The sequence below is a fragment of the Budorcas taxicolor genome, chromosome 2, assembly GCF_023091745.1.
Source record: "Budorcas taxicolor isolate Tak-1 chromosome 2, Takin1.1, whole genome shotgun sequence".
NCBI classification, from domain to species: Eukaryota; Metazoa; Chordata; class Mammalia; order Artiodactyla; family Bovidae; genus Budorcas; species Budorcas taxicolor.
In genome coordinates this window covers 16516748-16539141 of record NC_068911.1, presented here as the reverse complement: position 1 = coordinate 16539141, position 22394 = coordinate 16516748, and the positions used below count along the sequence as shown (strand labels likewise).

Sequence of the window (22394 nt, the reverse complement as noted above, 5' to 3'; positions counted from 1 at the left end):
CCTGTTACTCCACCTCCCCCTTCGCCTTCACGAGAGCCAGCCCCCGGCGGGAGCCAGATTAATACTGAAGGTGGCCGCAGCCAATCGCCCGCCGCGCCGCGGGCCAGGCCAGCTCGGGCGGGGCCGAGAAGAGCTGTCCTTTCTGGTGGTGCTGAAAAGGGCGTTCCGGAGGCCTAGTGTGAGGAGATCAGGAGAAAAAAGAAAAAAAAATCAAAGTTGAAGCCGCCAGACAGCTGGCTGGGGTGTGTTGTACGTTGGGGGGGGGGGGGGGGTGTCTCCCCTCCCCAGGTCCCAGCCTGTCACCCCTTAGACTTCTCACAAACGTAGGAACCTGTCATTCTTCTGGAGGAAGGGAAAGCCCATTCCACATGAGCTCCTCTGAAAGGGTCTGGAAGTAAGCCGGGGGCATACTGGGAGGCTGAGCAAGCGCGAATCCAGCTACGCTGCCCCACTGGGCACCCCAGGAAGAGAAGATTCAGCTTTCAAATATGCTGGAATGGTTGGGGGAGGAGGTATAATTACTGCTGGGACCAGAGTTTCTTTCGCTTCCCCTAGGGGCCGCGGGAGTGAGGATTACGACCCTGGCTCATGTGGTCCCTCCTTCCTCCATCTGCACTTCCTCCTCCTCCCTCCCCCCACCGCCCCCAAATAAATCCCAGGCCCCTCCCTTCGCCCGTCCCCAGGATCTGACGTGGGCTCGACACCTTTCTCAGCTTCTCCCTCCCGCAGCTTCAGTGCCCGAGCCTCAGCTCTCCAGGTTCTGCAACCCCTTCTCCTCCCCTCCTCACCAAGCCCCACTAGAGCACAGTAGGGACCCTCCCTATTTTCGACCCCACCTTCCTTAGGTCCCCGGGACCTGTTTTGCCTCGACCCACTCCCCCAGCTTAGAATCCAGCCAACCCGGGGGACCCAGGCGCCTGAGCCAGAGGGTAACCCAGGCGACCAGGCTCCTTCGCCCTTCTCGGCCCCACCCCCTGCAGCCGGAGCCGCGCCCCCTCTCCCACACACTCGACAGCAGAGGACAGAAGAGATTGGGCAAAGAGGGGTGGGCTCCAGGCGACCCCACTACCTAGTTCTACCTCTCCATCCCAAAGGGCAGAAAAATTGTCTCCCTTACTAACTGCTAGTAGGGGGTAAAAATTAACAAGAAAGATAAAAGGAGACGGAGGAAAGGTGACAGCTAGATTATTTAGGAGAGTCGCAGAGGAGAGAAATTGGTGTGAGTCGCCATGGGGACTCCCAGGGCCCAGCATCCGCCGCCTCTCCAGCTGCTGTTCCTGTTTCTGCTGAGCTGTCCCTGGATTCAGGGTAAGGACATGGGTGCGTGGCGGTGGGCCCCCGGGAATGTCCCCCTGGGGGGGGGGGGGTTCTATACCTCTCTTTCTCAGAACATCCTGCGTCTTCTGAGCTCCTGGGGGAGGGGAGGGGCACAGCTGACGGACCTAGAAAGCCAGGGCTTTCTGGCTTGCACCTGGAGCCCCTACCCTCATATACTGAGGAGTTGGGAAACGAATGAGGGGAGCTTTTAGCAGCGTCTCAGGTGTTAAATCCAGGAAGAAGGGCTGGGGAAGTTGCGGGTGGGGGGGGGGGGGCAATCTGCGGAGGCGGCAGAAACAGGCAGGGTACCTGGGTGGGAGATGAATGTGATGGGAGAGATGCCAGGCACTGCACACACAAACATTCTTGGACGTATGGACAAAGACAGATGAACAGAGGCAGTGCTCAGAGGCCAGATATTTACTCCCCCACTCTGACCCTCCAGCCAGACTCCAGTGAAGGGGGCAGAGACTGCAGAGAATGAGAGGGAAGGGGAGGGGGGGTAGCGCGGGGAGAGAGAGAACCACACTGCAGACAGAAACCCAGAGAGAAAGCTAAGCACTGCAGAAGCAAGGGCTGGGAGGTGCTGCCAGGCCCTCCGCAGAGCCCTGGGGTTGCGGGGAGCACCTCTGAGGGAAAAATGAAGGTAGCAACCCGCCGCTTCTCTGCCCTGCTGGCGCTGTCCAAGGTGCTTACTGAGGGCCCACACGGCCTAAGCGAAAAGGGAGAAAGAAAGGGCTAGGAGGTATAATGGGCAGCGGGGAGCCCCTCCTCCAGTCGTGGCTCTCAGCCCAGTCTGGGACCCTCCAAGCTCCTGCTGGCCCAGCTGACTGGGGAGGAAGAGCTCTGGAAAAGATCTTTCTGGAGAAGGAAGGCGTGTGGGGCAGTGGAAGAGCTCAGATGATTTCATCTCCTAGGTCTGCCCCTGAAGGAGGAGGAGGCATTGCCGGAACCTGGAAGTGAGACCCCCACAGTAGCCTCTGAGGCCTTGGCGGAGCTGCTCCATGGGGCCCTGCTGAGGAAGGGCCCAGAGATTGGATACCTGCCGGGTGAGGCCCCCAGAGTTGCAGAAGCTGAGAGGCAGAGGGAGGGACATTAACTCAGGGAGATGGGCAACCAGGCCAGTAAAATACAGAGAGAGACAGAGAGATGGTTCGAGAGAATCAAAACTGGACGTAGACAGAGAGCCAGAATGATCAAGAAACAGAGCCAGACGGAAAAGCAGACAATCAAAGAGAAAGACAGATGGAAACTCAGAGAACCAGAATCAGAGATAGAGTGGGGGGGGGGGGGGAGGGACAGAAAGAGAGAGAAAAGCAAGGATTAGTAGATTTAGAATCATGAAATCAGAAAGGGGTAAGAATGTTAAACAGAGATCAAGAGTTCTAGAGAGTGCAAAAGAAAAAGACAGAGGAACAAGAAAGGGGCAACCAGGAGAGGGAGCCAGATCTGAATGCAGAGACAGATGATCGATGAGACTGTCAGAGTGGAAGGGCCGGGACACAGAGAGGAAAAAGGGTGGAGGGCAGGCTGTGGAAAGCTTGAGAGGCGGTGGGAAGCTGGGGTGGGGAAGGGAGAGGTGGGGGATCTGTGCCTTGTGGGAGAAGTCTTTTGGTCTCAGTGGGGAACTCTCAGTTTCCCTGAGCCCTGCTCCCCAACCAAGGCCCACCAATTTGCTCCTCCTTTTCCCTGATTTCCCTTGCCCTGTCCCAGGATCTGATCCAGACCCCACACTAGCAACCCCTCCAGTCGGCCAGACTATTATTGCAGCACCCTTTCTGCCTCGGGCCACTGAGCCGGGCACAGGGCCTCTGACAACCGCCGTAACCCCTAAAGGGGGTAGGGGGGCAGGCCCCACCGCGCCAGAGCTGCTGACCCCGCCCCCAGGAACCACAGCCCCGCCCCTTCCCGGTCCCGCCTCTCCAGGCCCACCCTTGGGGCCCGAGGGAGGAGAAGAGGAGACCACGACCACCATTATCACCACGACAACTGTCACCACAACAGTGACCAGCCCAGGTGAGACGATTGACGGGGGATATGGGAGAGGAGCAGGGCGTGGATGGGGGAGAGGCTGCTGCATATGTGTGGAAGAAGGGATCCAGATAGGAGAGAGTCTTCTGCTTAAGAGTAATCATAAAGGCTAGCATTGATCTATGCTTACTATGTACCAGCGCCGTTCTAGGTTTTTATCTATTATGACAGTTGCGGAAGGGAGTTCTGGGCGCCAGTGGGAGAGTAAGCATTGGATTAAGTTATGAAGGCTGCTGGGGAGATGATGGATGGGGACCCCCGGAGTTGCTTGGCTGGGAGGGCACGAATGCAGAGATTCTCTCAGTCCCATCGCTTCTGCCTCTTTAGTTCTGTGTAATAACAACATCTCCGAAGGCGAAGGGCACGTTGAATCCCCAGATTTAGGGAGCGCAGCCAGCCGCACCTTGGGGCTCCTGGACTGCACGTACAGTATACATGTCTACCCTGGCTACGGCATTGAGATCCAGGTAACTGCATTAAGCATCTTATTGTGAAACCTCCTAACCCTTTCCTCTGGGCCCAAGGGTGTGCGCAGGTTTGGTCTAAGAACCAGAGAACTTGTTTTCTCCGATGAGCCTGGTTTCTGAGGCTCTCACAAACTCCCCTAGAGTTCTACAACTTGGCCAGTGTCACTGTGCTGTTACATACAGGGAAAAGGGTGGGGGGCTTAGGGGGTTACCACCCTGGCTGACTTGCCCTGGCGGGTCTGAATCTGGCTTCTTTAGGTGCAGATGCTGAACCTGTCTCGGGAGGAGGAACTTCTGGTGCTGGCTGGTGGGGGGTCTCCAGGTCTGGCCCCCCGACTCCTGGCTAACTCCTCTATGCTGGGTGAAGGACAGGTCCTTCGGAGTCCCACCAACCGGCTGCTCCTGCACTTTCAGAGCCCACGGGTCCCCAGGGGTACTGGCTTCAGGATCCACTATCAGGGTGAGGAGTTCGGGGTCCTGGTGGAAAGGCAGGGGCCACACTGGGCTCAGGGGACATCTCATAGGCCTGCTAACCTCAGGGTGATGTCAAAGCCTTTTCCTCTTGACTAGGATGGTGAGGGGCAGAATCCTAAGAGGAGACCTTCTTATTGTTTAGTTGCTAAATCATGTCTGACTCTTTTGTGATTCCATGGACTATAGCTTGCCAGGCTCCTCTGTCCATGGGACTTTCCGGGCAAGAATACTGAAGTGGGTTGCCATTTCCTCCTCCAGAGGATCTTCCTGATGCTGAGATCAAACCCACATCTCCTGCATTGACAGGAGCATTCTTTACCAGGAGCCACCAGGGAAGCCCCAGAGGAGACCTATACACACTTATCTCACACGCAGATCTGTGTCTGGGTATGCACCCATCCAAGGGACAGTTCGTCTATTCCCTCAACAAATCTTTATCCAGAGCCCACTTCATACTGGCCCTGGGTTATCCTTGAGGAGAAGACTAAACAAGCCAAATGTAAAGGTAACTCAGAATCTAGGTAGGGAGATGGGCAAATAATCAAGAGGATTATAATCCAGTGAGATATGGACCCCAATCCCTATGATGGAAGGACAATGGGCAAAATGTCAAAGGGACCTACATTTCCTCTGTAAGGAATATAGGAACACCTCCTTGGAGGAGGTGATGACTAAGTTGACACCTGAAATGAGTTAACTAGGGAAAGGGTGGGAGGGACAGAAAGAGAAAGGCAGATGTCTAGATGGATCAAAAAATATATCCCAAGACCCAGAGAGAAGTAAAAAAAGTTGTGACACTCCACCCAGAGGAGTTGAGGTCACTCAGCTTGGAATATAGAATTGTCCTGTGTGACCTGGGGTGAGTTACTTAACCTTTCTGGACTGCATCATCTTAACTGAAAAATGAGGATGATGATGCTTACCTCATCACATTATTAGGAAGGTCAGATGAATCCATACAAGTGGTTAAAACTCTCTGGTGCCCAGCGAGGGCTCAAAAAGTTGATCATTGCTATTACAGGAAAAGCCCAGGAAGTGGTAGGGAAATAGGCGAAAAGACTAGACTGGGAGGTAGGTCAGATTTCGATCACAAAAGGCCTTACTAGCTTCAGTGAGGAGTTCTCAGACTACATTATCCTTACAGGGGAGGAGGAGCCACTTCGAAATGTTTTAAGCAAGATAGTGACAGCCTCAGATTTGTGACCTGAAAAGATCCTGCTGACTTCCGGGGAAGCAGGCAGGAAAGAGGGGATGTGTTTGCGCATGCTTGCATTCTCTAGCGCCCGCCCACAGACAGCCTACACACACGTGTTCATCCATATTTGCCTGTGTGTATGGAAACCTTCCCACGATGCAAGTGCATGTTCTAGCATACATGTGTGCATGAGGCCAGGGGCCCAGCCCATGATCCTTTTCTGGACATTGCTGCCATCTCCAAAGTCCCTTCCTCGGCTCAGAAACAGAGAGGGAATTGTGTCCCTTCATGTCATCTCATGGCTTTGCTGCCCCCTTGTGAGCTCGGCAGACCCTGGATCCCTTGTGACTTAATCCAGGACACAGGGAACCATTATCCCTTCCTCACACCCTCTCCTGCGCTCTTTCTTCTGGACCTGCCCCACGGGGTCAGGTGTGCAAGGTGGAGTTAGCAAACCTACCTGTAGAGAGACCAGTGAGTCGGGGTACATGTAGTTGGTGGTCAGGGGCTGGTTGTTGGGGAGCAAGAGCAGGCCTTGAGGGCCCAGGGCTGAGGGCTAGGCCTCAGATATTGCAAAATGGCTCCCCACTGGCTCCTTTAAGCAGCCACATCCCTAGTGCATTGAAAATAGGACTCGTTAGGCTAAATGGAACATCTGGGGAAGCAGGGCTACTGTGTAAACGGGCCTTCATGACCTGCCTCAGTCTTCCTTGTTCTGCAGCTTCTCCTGGCCCCCTTGGGACTGATGCCTTGTTTAAGCCCTTGCCAGTCTCCACTAACTGGGCCTTCTGATCCACAGAGTCCCCATTAGCTTCTCTGGATGGTAAAAGGCTCCATCACCCCTCACCCCAGGGCCAACCATCCTCCCTTTCTCACAGCAGCCCTGGGGGTGGCCTTTGTCAACTTTGTCTCCGGGAGGAAGACAAAGCCTCAAAGCTTACAAGGATGGTTTGGCCACTAGCAAATGCATTGCAAAGTCAGAAGTCAGATCCCCAAGTCCCTGACCCCCAGCCATTTATTAATTGAGGCTGAGGGGCAAGTGATTAGCATTTTCTGAGGACTTTCTAGTTCCAGGTGTTTATTTTTTGGTGTGTTTATTTTCTTTAAGGCCAATCCTCAATGATAGGAATTGTTATTGTCATCTGCAGACGGAAGGCCCAAGAGGCAAAGTCACGTGTTTGAGACCATACAGCAAATAAGTTGTGCAGCTGGAATTGGAGCTTAGGTGTGCCCATCTCTAAATTCAGTGCTCTTTGCACTGCTCCACATTGACTCTTGGTAGCATCAATTGATCAGCAAGAGTAGGTTTTTAGGAGACAAAATAAAAATGGTTTGGTTCAGTCTCACAGTAGCAATAGGCAGGCATTAATGTGACGATAAAATTATGCATGTGGATTCTGTATAGACCAAAAAAAAAAAAACAAAACTAACTTTATTGAAAAGGGGAGTAAGGGGGTCAGGAAAACTTCCTGGAGGAGGTGGTACTTCAGTTATTCCTTGAGAGATGAGGAAAAGTAAGACGAGAGCCTTGCAGGTAGAGGAAATTATGTGAAAAATACATGGAACTGGGACACAAAACTATATCGTGGGCTAGACCCAGTTGTGGAAGGGGCTTTCAGAAAGCCCCTTCAATCTAAAGTTTTCAAGCTTGAGTCTGTCGGTCATAGGGAGCCATCACAGAAGCTAAAGTTTATTGAAATCACAGTGTTTGGGTTGTTGGTTGTTTTCTTTTTTTTTTTTGCAGGGGGTTGGGGATGTGTTTTGTTTTGGCCACTGTGTGACTTGCAGGATCCCCTACCAAGTACTGAACCCTGGCCCAGCAGTGAAATTGCCAAGCCCTAAGGATGCTGAAAGCTTGGCTTCTCTGTACACCAGTCCTGAATTGAATCTCAGAGACAGAGTTTGGAGTGATGTAGAAAAGAAGAGCTTTGTTACTTTGCTAGGCAAAGGGGTCCAGAGCTGGCCAATGACCTCAAAATAATGTGTCCCAACTTAGAGAAAGTAATGAGAAGTTTTATAGTAATTGTTCAAAGGGGGAGTGATCAGCTCGTGAATATTCTTCTGATGGGTTGGTGGTGAGATCAGTAGAAGTCAGCATCATCAACCTTCAAGTCCAACTGGTCTGGGGTCTATAAACTTGTGGGCAGCACACCATCGTTAATTTTTGTTAGCTTCTCCCACCTGGCAGGGGTTTCAGTATCTACAAAATAGCTCAAAGATATTGTTGTGCATATCTATTGATGGGGAAATAGGACCGTGTCCCAAGGGTGCACTATTGTTTTTCTTTTTTTTAAAGAAAATACTTATTCATTTGGCTGCTCTGGGTTTAAGTAATAGTTCTAGCACTGGGGATCTTTGTTGCCACATATGGGATCTAGTTCCCTGACTAGGGATTGAACCCGGGCCCCCTGCATTGGAAGATCAGAGTCTTGGCCACTGGACCACGAGGGAAGTCCCACTATTGTTTCTCTTGACTCTGGTCTCAGCATCCCCTCCCTTCCCTAATTAATAGCTGCTAGAATCTGCCCATTAGAACTGAGGGAAGGTCATAGAGGCTGAATGAAGGCTGTTTCCTATAACCAAAGAAATGGGGGACACAGAAAGACTTTGTGCTCAGAAGCCCCACAGGGCCCTGCTCAGTGTCACTAACCACTGGACCACCAGGAAATGCTCAGATCCTATGATCTACAAGGTCGTATTTGTGTCGATCTTAGTAGACCATGAACTCCTGAAGGCAAGGCTTTAGTCTGTTTCACCTCTGGCCTTCGGACCCAGCCAAGGAAATGCTTGTTGAATTTTGAAACACAGAGAGACTAGGGTCTCTAACAGAACCACTCGGGACTGGAGAGTCAGAAAAAGCAAATGCCTAGACAAGCTGGACCCTCTGTTAACCACAGCCTGCCCCTCCTACAAGATACAGCTTTGAGGTATTTCCTCCAGGAAGCACCCCTGCCAGCTGTTTAAAATCACTACACTTTATTTTATTTATTTATTTGGCTGTGTCAGGTGTTAATTGCTGCAGCACATGTGATTCTCACTGACTCATACAGGACATTTTGTTGCAGTATACAGGCTCTCTAGCTGCAGTGGCGTGTAGGATCTTAGTTCCCTGACCAGGGATGGAACCAGCTTCCCCTGCATTGCAAGACAGATTCTTAACCACTAGACCACCAGGGAAGTCCCCAGGAAGGCCTTCTTGATGAGCTCTGCTTAACCAGACATACAGAGCTCTGTCAGGATCAAGTTCAGCGTCCATCATTGATTACCAATGCACTTTCTGTTTATTTGTTTTATCTCATATGACTGCAAGAATTTCAGGAGGCTTTCAAAAAAAGACCACAAGCAATAAAATTAAATAGAATAAGTAAGAAAAAATTGGCACCAGGTAATGCTTATTAAATTTGAAAAAAAAAAATGTGGATGGAAATTCCCTGGTGGTCCAGTGGTTAGGACTCTGTGCTGTGTCTGCTGAGGGCCTGGGTTCAATCCCTAGCTGGGGAATTAAGATCCTACAGGCTGAGTAGCACGACTGGAAAAAAAGAACGTGGATGGATAAGCCACTGTTACTGGGAGGAAGTCTCACTCCATCTGGTTCTGAGCTTCCCAGCAGCCAGTGCAAAAAGAGAGATTCCAGAGTTCTCACAACAGGAAAGAAAACAAACCAGTTGCTTAGGGAAAGCAGAGCTTTCCCTAGCACTTTACTTTCTGTGGAAGACTTACTCAGAGGGTGCTGAGTATTAGAGTCTTTAATGGCAAAATACTTTCTAAAGGAGCTCATTGTGACTCCTTTGGATGAGAGCTGAGGATATAATACCACAGAGCACCCCAGTGGAAGGAAGTCTGGGGGTGTGAAGAGGAGAAAATGATATGAGCCACTTAATAACTCGGAGCCTCAATTTCTACATCTGGAAAGTGGGTCACAGCCTGCCTCCTCAAAAGTGCTGCATGAACTCGTTTTGGAAGCTGAGCGGGCTCTGCAAATACCATGTGTTATTATTAGAACTGGATGGGGTTCAGAGTGGTCTACTGATTTGCCTGAGGTCACACAGCCAATGAGTGCTAGCTAGGGTCCAGAACTTCTTTGAGTCTCAGGTTATCATCTCATCTGTAAAATGGGGGCCTGAGGGGGTAGACTACAAAGATTAGGGGACACCAGGGGTGTGGAAATTACCTCCTTGTGAGAAAATGTGTCCATGTAAGGACTCCAGTATGAAGCCAGTGTGTGCCCCTGGAGGTGGGGGGTAGAAAGAGGGGAGGAAGTGCTGGGGGGCCAGTGAGAGAGAGTGGCATGGGAAACTGAGGTCTTCTCCTTCTCTGCCTGATCCAGCCTACCTCTTGAGCTGCGGCTTCCCTCCCCAGCCAGCCCATGGGGACGTGAGTGTGACAGACCTTCACCCTGGAGGCACTGCTGCTTTCCACTGTGATTCGGGCTACCAGCTGCAGGGAGAGGAGACCCTCGTCTGCCTCAATGGCACCCGGCCAGCCTGGAGCAGTGAGCCCCCCAGCTGCGTGGGTGAGTCTCCTGCTCCTCCCCGTCCCAGGAGCCCCGCTGGAGGGGCCTGTCTTTGGGGATCTCTATCTTTGGGGAGCGCCCATCTTGAAGGGGTTTTTTTATCCTGAAGACTCCCTATCCTAGGGTCTCCCTCTGGAGCTCTTCACCCTAAGGGTCTCCATCCTTGGTATCTCCATTCTTGGAGGGTCTCCATCTGGAGAAATCCCATCTGGAGGGTTCCTAGGTCTTAGTTCCCTGACTAGGGATTGAACCCATGCCCCTAGCAGTGGAAGCATGGAGTCCTAACCACTGGGCTGCCAGGGAATTCTTGGAGGGTCCCCACGTGGGGAGTCATCATTCTAGAAGTCCCTGTTTTCGATAACCCTCATCCTAGAGGAAATTGCTTTTGGGGTCTGTATCTTGAGGGTCTCTATACTGGAGAGCCTTCATCCTGGGGGCCTATCCTGAGTATTCGCCATCCGAGAGCTTCAGTTTTGGGGCACGTGCATGTGCGTGTGTACTAAGTTGCTTCAGTCGTGTCCGACTCTTTGCTTCCCTATGGACTGTAGCCTGCCTGGCTCCTCTGTCCATGGGATTCTCCAGGCAAGAATACTGGAGTGGGTTGCTGTGCCCCTCCTCCTTGATGGGGATCGTCCCCACCAAGGGATTGAACCTGCATCTCTTACATCTCCTGCATTGACAGGCGGGTTTTTTTTTTTCTTTACCACTAGTGCCACCGGGAGGGAATCCGTCATAACTCCCCACCCCAGGGTGTCCACATTTGGGGAGTGTCCATCCTGGGGGTGGGGTGTCCATCCTGGGGTCTTTCTATTCCAGAGCTGGTTCCTTACCTGGGTAGTGGCATGGAAAAGGTCCTGGGGTGAGCCTGTAGGGCAGAGGTCATCCCAAGGCCAGGGCCCAGGCAGAGGTGTGGGCGCAACAGCTCTGAAGATGGGACAAGGACAAGTCACCTTAACCTGCTGCCCCTCTGCCCACAGCATCCTGTGGGGGCACCATCCACAATGCTACTCTTGGCCGCATCGTGTCCCCTGAGCCCGGGGGAGCTGCAGGACCCAACCTCACCTGCCGCTGGGTCATTGAAGCAGCCGAGGGACGCCGGCTGCACCTGCACTTCGAGAGAGTCTCGCTGGATGAGGACAATGACCGGTGAGGGTCTGAGCCTTGGGTCAGAGGTTCCCACTTCAAGGAAATAGGAAGGCTACCGCAGGGAGGCCGGCAGACTAGGGGCATCCCAGTTGGGATCTATGTTAAATGGAGGTCAGTCCTTCCCCTATCTTAGGCAGTGTAGCTGTGCAAACTGAGACAATCACTTAACCTCTCTGTGCCTCATTTTCATCATCTGTAGAATGGAGATAATAGTAGCTCCCTCTTAATGTTTCTGTGAGGACAAATGAATTAAAAATACGTAAAATTCTTAGAGTGACCAGCACACTGTAAGCACTCTAAATGTGTTTACCATCATCATCATTATCCTCACTCTTTATCTAATAAACTGGTACCCCAGGTCTGTCACTAGCTGCTATGTGATGCTGGACAGGTTACTTACCCTTTCTGTGCCTCAGTTTTCTCATTGATGAAATGAGGAATAATAATAGTATCTGACTTGAGGGTTCTTGTGCGAATTCAATGAGATAAAATGTGTACAGGCTTAGAGGAGTCCATGGCATATAGTTAATATTTGAAAGCAATAGCTATGAAATTAAGTTAGAGCAGGCAAGAGGTGAAGCAGCTTCCTAGGGGAAGCCAAGCTCCTGACCACCTCTGTCCATCCCAGGCTGATGGTACGCTCAGGGGGCAGTCCCCTCTCACCAGTGATCTATGACTCGGACATGGATGATGTCCCAGAGCGGGGTCTCATCAGTGACGCCCAATCCCTCTATGTGGAGCTGCTTTCAGAGACACCTGCCAATCCCCTGCTGCTAAGCCTCCGATTTGAAGGTAACAGCCTTCCCCCTGGGGCCCCAACTCCCCCACTTTCCCTTCCTCCTGATCCCCGGGCATGGTCACAAGCACATATTCCATCTCTGCTCATCTCCATGTTTGGATTCCTAAAAACTGACTTGCCTCCCGATCCCCAAGTGACAAAGATTCCGTCTAATTTCCTGAGGTGGCCTTTCTGCTTAAGCTTCAGGTATGGCTGGATCCAGGTACAGCTGGTCTCAGGTACACAGCCAAGAGGCCAATTGCTTTCATCTCTCCTTTCTTTCCTCTCGGCTGGGCTTCATTCTTAGGCAGACTCTCAGCCTGTGTACCTAGCAGTTCCAGATTTACAGACCACCAGCTTTAGTAACTCCATCAAAAAGAGAGGAAGCATACCACTTTTCTAAGAGCTTCAGCAAAGATGCCAGGAAAGGCTTTCAATGTCCTGGCTTAGGTCAGATGTCTATGCCTGAGCCAGTCACTGTCAGGTGGTATAATGATTGGCAGATCCACGTCACACGTCCATTCCTAGTTGGGCCCAGCTGAACCTCATGCACTGGAAGTGGGGAGGGCATGAGACCCAAAATGAAAATAGGAGTGCTCTTAACAGAGGAAGGAAGACTGGATGCCAGACAGGTAGAAGCAGGGAGGTCAGTGATCATAGGAGGAGTCATTTGAACTAGGACTTACAGGATAGAGACAACTTTAAAAGACAAAGATTGGAAATGAGCATCTCAGATAAAAGAACAGTGTGAGCAACAGTAGAGAGGTAGAGAAAAGCCTGATTATCTGGGATACAGAGAGTTTCACTGTGTCTCAGGCGGAAGATTTATGCAAACAGTAGCAGGAAAGAGACAAAGAAAGTGAAATGTACAGAGATGAAAGGGGGTCATTTCTGATATGAATCAAAGGAGAAAGGGAATTGGCACTGTGCCCTGATGGGTGCATAGGATTTGGACATCACACCTTACTAGGTTAAGTAACAGTGAAATAGAACAGTGGATCTGATAAATAAATTGCATATTAGATTCTGAGACTGCAAAGAGAGTTTCTAGGTCTGAGGCCTGCCTGCACAATTGTGGGTCACTATTGCTCCATGGGCTTCAGACTGTTTCTGTATCATAGGCACCTGAATCTTACCTGAGTCTTTGCAGCTAAGATATGATCAGATGGGTTAAAAACTAAAATGCTCTGCAAATGTTCATTTTCACTGCCTTAGCCTAAAGTTAAATAAGTAGCTTTTTGTGTTTGCCTCACTTGGGATTGCAGCCTCAGTATGGATTATCAGGGATGATCAGAAGTCAACTGTTATTTTTGCGGAGTGAGCACACCTACATGAGCCAAGTCTCCAAAGGCACCCTTTCCCCCTCAGTCCATTGCAGCTTCCATAGCCAGGCATCTCTGGCTGGGAATCAAGGAGTGGCTTAAGAAGGTCTGGTTCCGCCACTGCCCCAACCTGTGACATGGGACAAATGGCTTTTTGACTATGGACCTGGTGTCTTCATCTATAGAACAGAGGCTGGGACTTGATTGGTCTCAGCTTCTGTCTAGAGGCCAAGGAGCTAACATAAACGTGCCTATGAGGAACGTTAAGGTTTAGGGGAAACTGGAGAGTGAAAGCTAAACCCAAGGGCATTCGATTTTAAATAACACACTGGGGGGCCAAACCACACTGGAATTCAGCCCAGTTCCCCAGTCTGAGATCCCTAGAGGCCTGTCCTATTATGTGTGTGTGTGTGTGTGTGTGTATTTTTAAAAAGTATTTATTTATTGGCTACATGGCATGTGGGATCTTAGTTCCCTAACCAGGGATTGAACCTGCACCCCTTGCATTGGATGCACAGAGTTTTAACCACCAGACTGCCAGGGAAGTCCCTGTCCTAATGTTTACTTCCTGTGACTGACTCCTCTCTAGCCTTTGAGGAAGATCGCTGCTTCGCCCCCTTCCTGGCACATGGCAACGTCACCACCACGGACCCTGAGTACCGCCCAGGGGCACTGGCCACCTTCTCGTGCCTCCCAGGATATGCCCTGGAGCCCCCTGGCCCCCCCAATGTCATCGAATGTGTGGATCCTACAGAACCCCACTGGAATGACACGGAGCCAGCGTGCAAGGGTGAGCCCTCCACCACCCTAGACTTCCTTCAGTCCACAGGCTACCTCCTGAGCTGGGGAACCTAGGAAGGCCATCAGAAAGGAGAACCTAGTAAACTCAGGCCTTGGATCAATCCCTGTCCTTTTCAGAGGCTCAGCTCAGTTTTCTTAGCTAAGTAGTTGGTGGGCTTGTTACAGAATTCAGGGATCATAACACAAATATCTTCAAGAGCTACGGCTGGAGTTGGGCTGGGTCAGAGATTGGGTGGTGATGCATCGGCTGGTGAGTGGGCGGGGTGAGTTAAGAGTGGGGCTGGGGATTGGACACAACAGGACTAAGCATGGCAAGAATCAGACGGGTAATAGATAATAGAAGTCCGGGAGGAGGTATGGTGCACAGAGTTAGGAGTGGTGAGAATGGTGGTGAAATGGAGACTGCATGCCCACCTGATCCTGAATCTGACACCATTTCTCCCTTAGCCATGTGTGGAGGGGAGCTGTCAGAGCCAGCTGGTGTGGTGCTCTCTCCGGATTGGCCCCAGAGCTATAGCCCTGGCCAAGACTGTGTGTGGGGTCTGCATGTCCAGGAAGAGAAACGCATCTTGCTCCAAGTTGAGATGTACGTTTGGGTACCACAGAGGGTGCGATGGGTGTGGGCTCAGCCAAGTGTGGTATGACAATGCACTGCCCTGCTTTCTCAGCCCAGCTGTCTTGAGCTTTTTCACATGAGTCAGTGGATATATGCTCAGATTTAAAAGGTGTATAAGGATTCAGGATGGGGGTGTGGGACATCAAGTAGACCTAGGGACAAATCATGTATTGTTGGAAAACCTTGGAGAAGCAAATGGGGGTAATGCAGCCTTCCTCAGGGGCTACTGTGAAAAGGGGACTCTGGCCTGGAGTCTCACTGTTTGACTGTTTCCAAGGCCACCTGTGGAGTGATTTCAGGGGACCCAGGCCCAACTGTTGCATCAGCAGCAGCACACAAGATGAACATAGGTGTGGGGGAAATCCAGTGAGCTCATTTGATGTGAGGTGGTCATGTGCCTGGACAAAACTAGAGAGGGCATAGCTCAAAAAGCAAGTACTCAGGGGGAGCCTAGACTTGGGCGGGGTGGTAATGAGCATGGCCTGTGGTTGGTCAGAGTTGGAGTTGAGCCTGACCAATCACAGGCTTTTGGAGTAGAGCATCACCTGGTGATAGAGAAGGGACCGGGGAGTAGAAGGCGTTAGCAGTGAGCAGGGTTGGGTACTGGGAAGCAGAAATCGGGAGAAACCAATGGAACCTGGAGCGGCTAGCATGGAGAAGCCCATTATTGAGCCAAACCTGAGGCATAGGATAGGCAACTGGAGAGTAAGTAAGGTTAGTAACGAACCGAGTTAGGATTGGGCAGAACTGGACGGGAGGGGCTGATCATAACCCATCCCCCACTCTGCAGCTTGAATGTGCGCGAAGGGGATATGCTGACGCTGTTCGATGGGGACGGTCCAAGTGCACGAGTCCTGGCCCAGCTGAGAGGGCCTCAACCGCGCCGCCGCCTCCTCTCCTCTGGGTCCGACCTCACGCTGCAGTTCCAGGCACCGCCCGGACCCCCCAACCCGGGCCTGGGCCAGGGTTTCGTGTTGCACTTCAAAGGTACGAAGGCCCAGGGTCCCGAGATGGGCAGGGGTCCCGCAAGTCAGAGAGGCCCCCGAAGCTGGAAGGGCACCCTGAGTCTCAGGACAGCCTCCAAACTCGCTGTCTGTCCCCTGCAGAAGTCCCGAGGAACGACACGTGCCCCGAGCTGCCGCCTCCGGAGTGGGGCTGGAGGACGGCCTCCCACGGGGACCTGATCCGGGGCACTGTGCTTACTTATCAATGCGAGCCTGGTTATGAGCTGCTCGGCTCCGACATTCTCACCTGCCAATGGGACCTGTCCTGGAGCGCAGCGCCGCCCGCCTGCCAAAAAAGTGAGCCCGGGCCCCGCCCCTGCCACTCATGGCCCCGCCCCTGCCCGCCTGTGTTTCGCTGCTCGGCTTGGGCCCCGCCCAACCCCTCTGCTCCCTGCTTCGTCCCATCTTGTCCCCGCCCCTGTTTTGCCTGGGCTTCACCCCTTCGCTCTAGGTCTTGCCCAGATCTTCTTCAGGCCCTGACCATATGTCCCCTGGGTATACCAGTTCTCTGCTCCTCGGTGTCCCAAAACTGTCATCTCTGCTCCCCAGTCTCAACTTCCCACGGCTACATCCCTCCGTCTTGCGCTGTCCTGGGTCACACCCTGGTCCTCTGGGACCTGCCTTATCTTTTCGTGGCCGCGCCCCCACAGTCTCTTAACCCCGTCTCTGCCCCGTCTGAGTTCCACCCCTTACCTGGCCCGCCCTATCATCTCTTTTCTTGTTCTAGGCCCTTCTCCAGTCTCTCAGTCCCCAACCCTTGACATTATGGGGAGCCATCTTGCTGGGGCCTAAGCTCGTCAGAGAACTTGGTTAATTTTAATGCAGTCAATAAAGTGCCGTGCTGGGTTGGGGCTGGGGTTGTACAGAGAGGTCAGGAACCCTACCTACGGAGACAGAGCTTACAGTCTGGGAGAGGGACAGATACTTAACTCAAGATATTACAGTGCTAAGTGCTGGGTGACTTCATGCAAGGTACTTAACATCTCTGAGTTTTTTCATCCGTGAAGTAGGAATAGGATGTTGTGAAAAGCAAATGAAAGGTTTTCACATTAGTACCTGGTGATAGTAAACAGTAAGTACTAGCTGCTATAAGTATGAAGGGCTGTGGGAAGAGGGGGGTTCATTACTCCACAGATAGGGCTGGAGATTTCACAGAGGAGGCGACATTTAAAGGAGCTGGGAGTGTTCATCTTTTAGAATTGAAAAGAGGGGTGGCATCTTGTCACTTTCACCAAATTTTGGGTCACCAGGATATGGGGCTATAGGTCTTTCATCTGGAACCTAGGAGGAACAGTGGGACCAGTGAGGATAAGTTTCAGGAAGCCAGATTTCGACTGGACACTGTCAACTAGGAAAACTTTCTAGTTGACACAGGTCCCCTTTCCTGGAAGGATTCACAGGATGTCTAATCCAGAAACCAGATAGGATGGGGCAGGGACAGGAAGAGATGAGAGCAGGGCCCAGAGGGGATAGGGCCTGGCCCAGCTGCCCAAGTCTAAGGAGAGGACCTGCCCCAGGCCTCACACTGACCCTTCAGCTTCAGGTCTCTGAAACTCAGCCCAATGCTCCATGGCTGTGACCCTGAACAGTTCCAGCTCTGCCACTTTCTGATTGAGTTACCATAGGCCAGTCATTTGACTGCCTTGAACTCTGAGCCCCAAGGGAGATGACAGTGACCTTGATCCCTCATCAGGGTATATGATATTGTGTTTGTAAAACATCTAGCAGGGTGCCTTGCACAGGTCTGTATATAGGAAATGGCTTTGCCTGGGACTCTTTCATAGCATGTCTGTGAACAGATGCCCACAGGGGCCAGGCAGGCAACATAAGTGAGCAGACTGGGCTGAGAATGAGGGAAGCAGGAAGGCTGGGCCCCTCTTCTGCTGAAGATTTGCCAGGCAGAGCTGACACAGCAGGTATTTAGCTGGTTTGCTCTGGCTAAGTGGTTCACTATTTCAAATTTCACCCTGGGATGGGGGCCCAGGTTGCCCCACACAGTCGGTCTTCTGGAAGAAAAGTGTCAGCCCCGCTCAGTCATGTCTGACTCTTTGCGATCCCATGGACATTAGCCCACCAGGCTCCTCTGACCATGGAATTCTCCAGGCAATACTGGGAAACCTGATATGTAAAATGCATTGAATTTTTAAAGTTTTCCCAATTCCTGCTCTCTTCATTCTGAGGAAGGAGTGGGAGGTGGTGGGGGGTGGGGGGTCTGCCCCAAGGAGATGGCCTATGGCTCAGGGCTTCCCCAGCTCTCAGCTTCTGGGAGATCTTTTAAGGCCGCGGTTCCCCTTGACTTTGCCCTCTTGTCAACAGTCATGACTTGTGCAGACCCGGGTGAGATCACCAATGGGCACCGCACCACCTCTGATGCTGGCTTCCCGGTTGGCTCCCATGTCCAGTACCGCTGTCTGCCCGGGTACAGCCTGGAGGGGGCGGCCGTGCTCACCTGCTACAGCCGGGACACGGGCACGCCCAAGTGGAGCGACCGGGTCCCCAAGTGCGCCTGTGAGTCTGGGGACACCCTGGGACAGGTGGCTGGGTGGCCTGCTCACAGTGCAGCTGGTCCATGGCTGACCTCTTCCCCGCAGTGAAGTACGAGCCGTGCCTGAACCCTGGGGTGCCAGAGAATGGCTACCAGACACTATACAAGCATCACTACCAGGCTGGCGAGTCTCTGCGCTTCTTCTGCTATGAGGGCTTTGAGCTCATCGGCGAGGTCACCATCACCTGTGTGCCCGGCCACCCCTCCCAGTGGACCAGCCAGCCTCCACTCTGCAAAGGTGCCTGGGCATGCAGGGCAGGAAGGGGCTTAGCGGTGTCTGGGATGTGACAGGGCAGGGAAAGTCAGGTAGCACACTTGAGACTGCTGAGTTTTTCCTGTTCACCTCCCATGGGCTCTCATCCTCAGAGGTAGATCCACAAGCCCTGGCGAAGTTCAAGGTCATGGACTCATCCTAAGGGAAGTAGGACAGGGGGCTTTGGTTTGGCAGTCCCTTGCCCTCTGGACTGGTCTCAGTTTCCTTATTTTTGACAAATTCTACAGACCTGGTGGGTTTAGACTCCCCAGGGGTCTGGACAAGGAGGACCAAGGCCCTGCCCCCGAGGGAAGGATCAAGCTTAGGTTGAGCAGAGGGCAGAGAAACCAGGCTGTCCAACCCAGCCCCACCGGGCTCCCGGCCCTCTCCGCAGCCTCCTTCCCTCCCTGGCTCAGACCCCGTCCCCTCCCCCTCCTCTCCCTGCAGTGGCCTTTGAGGAGCTCCTGGACAACCGAAAACTGGAAGGTCAGTGAGGGCACAGTGGAGACCCAGGCCTGGCTGAGCTGGGAGGGCAAGGCAGAGGCCGGGGGCAGGAGGCCAGATCCCCGGCGGGGTGAGGGCCCAGGGGTTCAAGGCCCAGGGCAGGAGGCTGGGAGAGCCCAGGGTGGGCTGAGCGCCAGCTCACTGGCCTCTCCTCCTCTCTCCAGTGACCCAGACCACTGACCCGTCACGGCAGCTAGAGGGTGGGAACCTCGCCTTGGCCATTCTGCTGCCCCTGGGCTTGGTCATCGTCCTCGGGAGTGGTGTTTACATATACTACACCAAGTAAGTACCCGACTCGGGGAGCTGCTGGCCAGGGCAGACGTCCTGCCTGCCTGGCACAGAAGCCTGGGTGAGGGGGGGTTGGGGGCTCACTTCTCGATAAGCCCCTCTATCTCCTTCCTTTCCCAGGCTACAGGGAAAATCCCTCTTCGGCTTCTCGGGCTCCCATTCCTACAGCCCCATCACGGTGGAGTCAGACTTCAGCAATCCACTGTATGAAGCTGGGGTGAGCCTGTCTGCTATCCTAGAGTGCCCCATCCCTCTGCTCCCCCAGGACCCTATAAGCTTCTCTCAAGGTCTCTGTAATATCAGTCTTGGGAACTGCAAACTCAGCTGCCTACAAAGGCCACATCAGTGAACAAAGCAAGTCAGTGGATCAATAGGGAGTGGTGGGGACTGTGGCTAATCGGAAAACTTGTACTCCATCCAGTTTGTGGTGGAATTGTTGTTCAGTTGCCAAGTCGTGTCTGACTCTGTGACCCCACAGTCTGCAGCTCACCAGGCTTCCCTGTCCTTCACCATCTCCTGGAGTTTGCCCAAGTTCATGTCCATTGAATCAGTGATGCCACCCAGCCATCTCATCCTCTGGTGGAAACCTAAGCTCAATTGCCAGATCTTCCAATTGTCCAAGAAGATCTAAAAATTTCCAATTTTTATGTGATTTTAAGATACTGTAGAGTGAACCAAACATATCCATTGGCCAGATTCGGCCCCATTCACATCCCATGGCTGCCAAACTCCCAGTGATCAATGTTATTTGAAAAACACAGTCTTGGATGTCCCTGGAAGTCCAGTAGTAAAGACTCTATCATTTGATAGACAATGTCTTTTGCTACTTAAAGGCAAATTTTTCTTATACAAGGGGTATTTAAATCAGTTAATTTATTTGGTATTCGACCAAAGAAAAGCCATTTGCTCCTGTGCTGGAAGAAAACAGGCTGTGTTGATCTACATCTGAGACCACACCATTCTATATTTAACAGGCAATTTAAGGGAATTTCAAGGGTAAATTTAGTACCAAGGGACTGAGAATTTGGCTCCAGCGTGAACTGGAACTCCACACTTCTAATGCAGGGGCCATGGTTCAATCCCTGGTCGGGGAACTAAGACCCTGCACTCTATGGCCAAAAAACAACAAACAAACACACATACACACAGAGTCTTTCCCCTTCCTTGTGGATACCTATTTTGCTGTCTCATCCACCTCCATCCCACTCCAGCAGCTGATACATCTCTCTGTTTCCAGGATACACGCGAGTATGAAGTATCCATCTGAACACCAAGACAAAGGCTGCAGGACGCCCTTCCTCTCCTCATTCTGGGCAGGAAGGAGCACAGGACCTGGTCTCTGGCTTCCTTCCTCCCTGCTGTGTAAATAGTCTCCTGGTCCCACAAGGGGGCTTTGATGGCCCTGGGGACCCTACAGTAAATAAACCAGCATCCTGTGCCCAAAGCCTCCTCTTCTCAGTTGCCAAACAAGGGGCCTGCCCCACCAACTCTACCTGCTTTTGGACCCTGGGAAGGGAACTCTGTCCTGGCTGCAACTGCTGGGGTGCCTCCAGCCCAGGGCACCCCACAGGGACTATACCCAAGAGCTCTGCTATTCCCTTGCCCAGGAAGACTCTGTCCTTCCCAGTTGCTCTGGCCCTGGCCTAACCTCTAACCCTAGAGGGTCAGAAGAAGAGGGATGAAGCGGAGAGCTAGGACAAGACCCCTACCCCTTTCCTGCCATGTCCCCTCCCCATGGTGTCCCCGCCTTTGCTTCTGGATTTTTGGTTTTGAGCAATAAACAGAAAATCACCATTTGTAACTGGGCTGGTGGGGTGTGGGAAGGTGGGTCACAGAGCACTGGAGATGGCAATACTGGTCTCTCTGGAGAGAGGGCTGGGGAGAGAGGAGCAATTTGCGGAAAAGATGGCAGTTTCAGTTTGCAAACAGGGCAGTGTTGAGGCTGGCCTGGCTTTAGGCTCAGCCTCTGGAGGATCAGCTGGGTCCCCTCCTGGCCTCAGCTATCTCTCTACTGGGCGTGGCATTTCCAGGCTCTTCAGGATGGGCCATAGCTGGCAGTAGGTGCTTCTCATCTCTCACTGTTTGCATGCATGCATGCTTGCTAAATTGTTTCAGTTGTGTCCGATTCTTTGCGACCCTATGGATGGTAGTCCGCCAGGCTCCTCTGTCCATGGGATTCTCCAGGTAAGAATACTGGAGTGGCTTGCCGTGCCCTCCTCCAGAGGATCTTCCCTACCCAGGGATTGAACCTGTGTCCCTTACCTCTCCTGCGTTGGCAGGTGGGTTCTTTACCACTAGCGCCACCTGGGAAGCCCACCTCTTACTGTCTGACAGGTGGAAAACAGTGCTCAATTTGTTTCACAGCCAGTTGCCCTAAAAGTCAGCCCCTTCTTGAGAATTCTTGTAATAAACCCCAGTGTACCGTTCTTTTTTCCCCCAATCGTCTTGGCATTTTAAGCATATCTGCTGTTACGTGTATACCAAGTATTAGATTTGCTGCCTTTCCTAAACAATGAGCTTGTTTTGTATCCCATGGGTGTCCTTTTCTTTACTATTGGGCATTATAGGGAATTTATAACCAGTTTGTCTTAAAGTCTTTCTCCAAATCAACTGAATTTTCCTTAATTAAAATTTTATAACTAAATATAATGAAACATTTTTAGAACACTCAAAAGAGGACTGAATTTTAGGAGAACCTGAAGCAAACTGACCTTGATAAATGCTTAAGTTTGGGGCATTTATTCTGGGCCAGGCATTGTGACGAGCACTATGCATACAATTATGTTTTTAACTCTCACAAGGTCCTTGTGAGGCAGGGACAATTATTTCCATTTTTCAGACAAGGAAACAGGGGCTTGGAGATGTGAACTGACAGGAAATTCCTCAGGAGGCACCAAAAAGTGGCCAGACTGAGATTTAAATGCAAATTTCACAAAGCCTCCAGCACTGCCTTCCACCATGATGTGTTCCAAAGCCAGGAGGCTCCAAAGCGCAGAGGAGAGACCTCAACACTGACGCTGGTGGCAGGGACAGAGTCTCTCAGACGTCACAGGCCTAGCTAGACCTTACGATGCTGGAGTCTGGCTGGAAGGATGGATCTGAACATTTGAACTCATCTCTGCCAACAGGCTGATGGATAT

General features: G+C 52.1%; 1 protein-coding gene and 1 non-coding gene across 2 annotated transcripts; both read left to right on the top strand.

The window, feature by feature from the left end:
• Positions 1-1229: 1229 nt before the first annotated feature.
• SEZ6L2 (seizure related 6 homolog like 2) lies at positions 1230-20521 on the top strand. The gene is made up of 18 exons (XM_052663367.1): positions 1230-1308; positions 2235-2366; positions 3031-3333; positions 3676-3815; positions 4074-4275; positions 9812-9997; positions 10975-11143; positions 11772-11935; positions 13833-14033; positions 14492-14630; positions 15451-15647; positions 15767-15961; positions 17981-18172; positions 18256-18447; positions 18910-18948; positions 19131-19248; positions 19375-19471; positions 20492-20521. Exons 1-18 carry the CDS (start codon positions 1230-1232, stop codon positions 20519-20521), a joined length of 2775 nt encoding a protein of 924 aa, XP_052519327.1.
• Positions 8913-8985, top strand: TRNAH-GUG (transfer RNA histidin (anticodon GUG)). Its single transcript has one exon. It is a non-coding gene; the product is annotated as a tRNA-His (tRNA).
• Positions 20522-22394: the final 1873 nt, after the last annotated feature.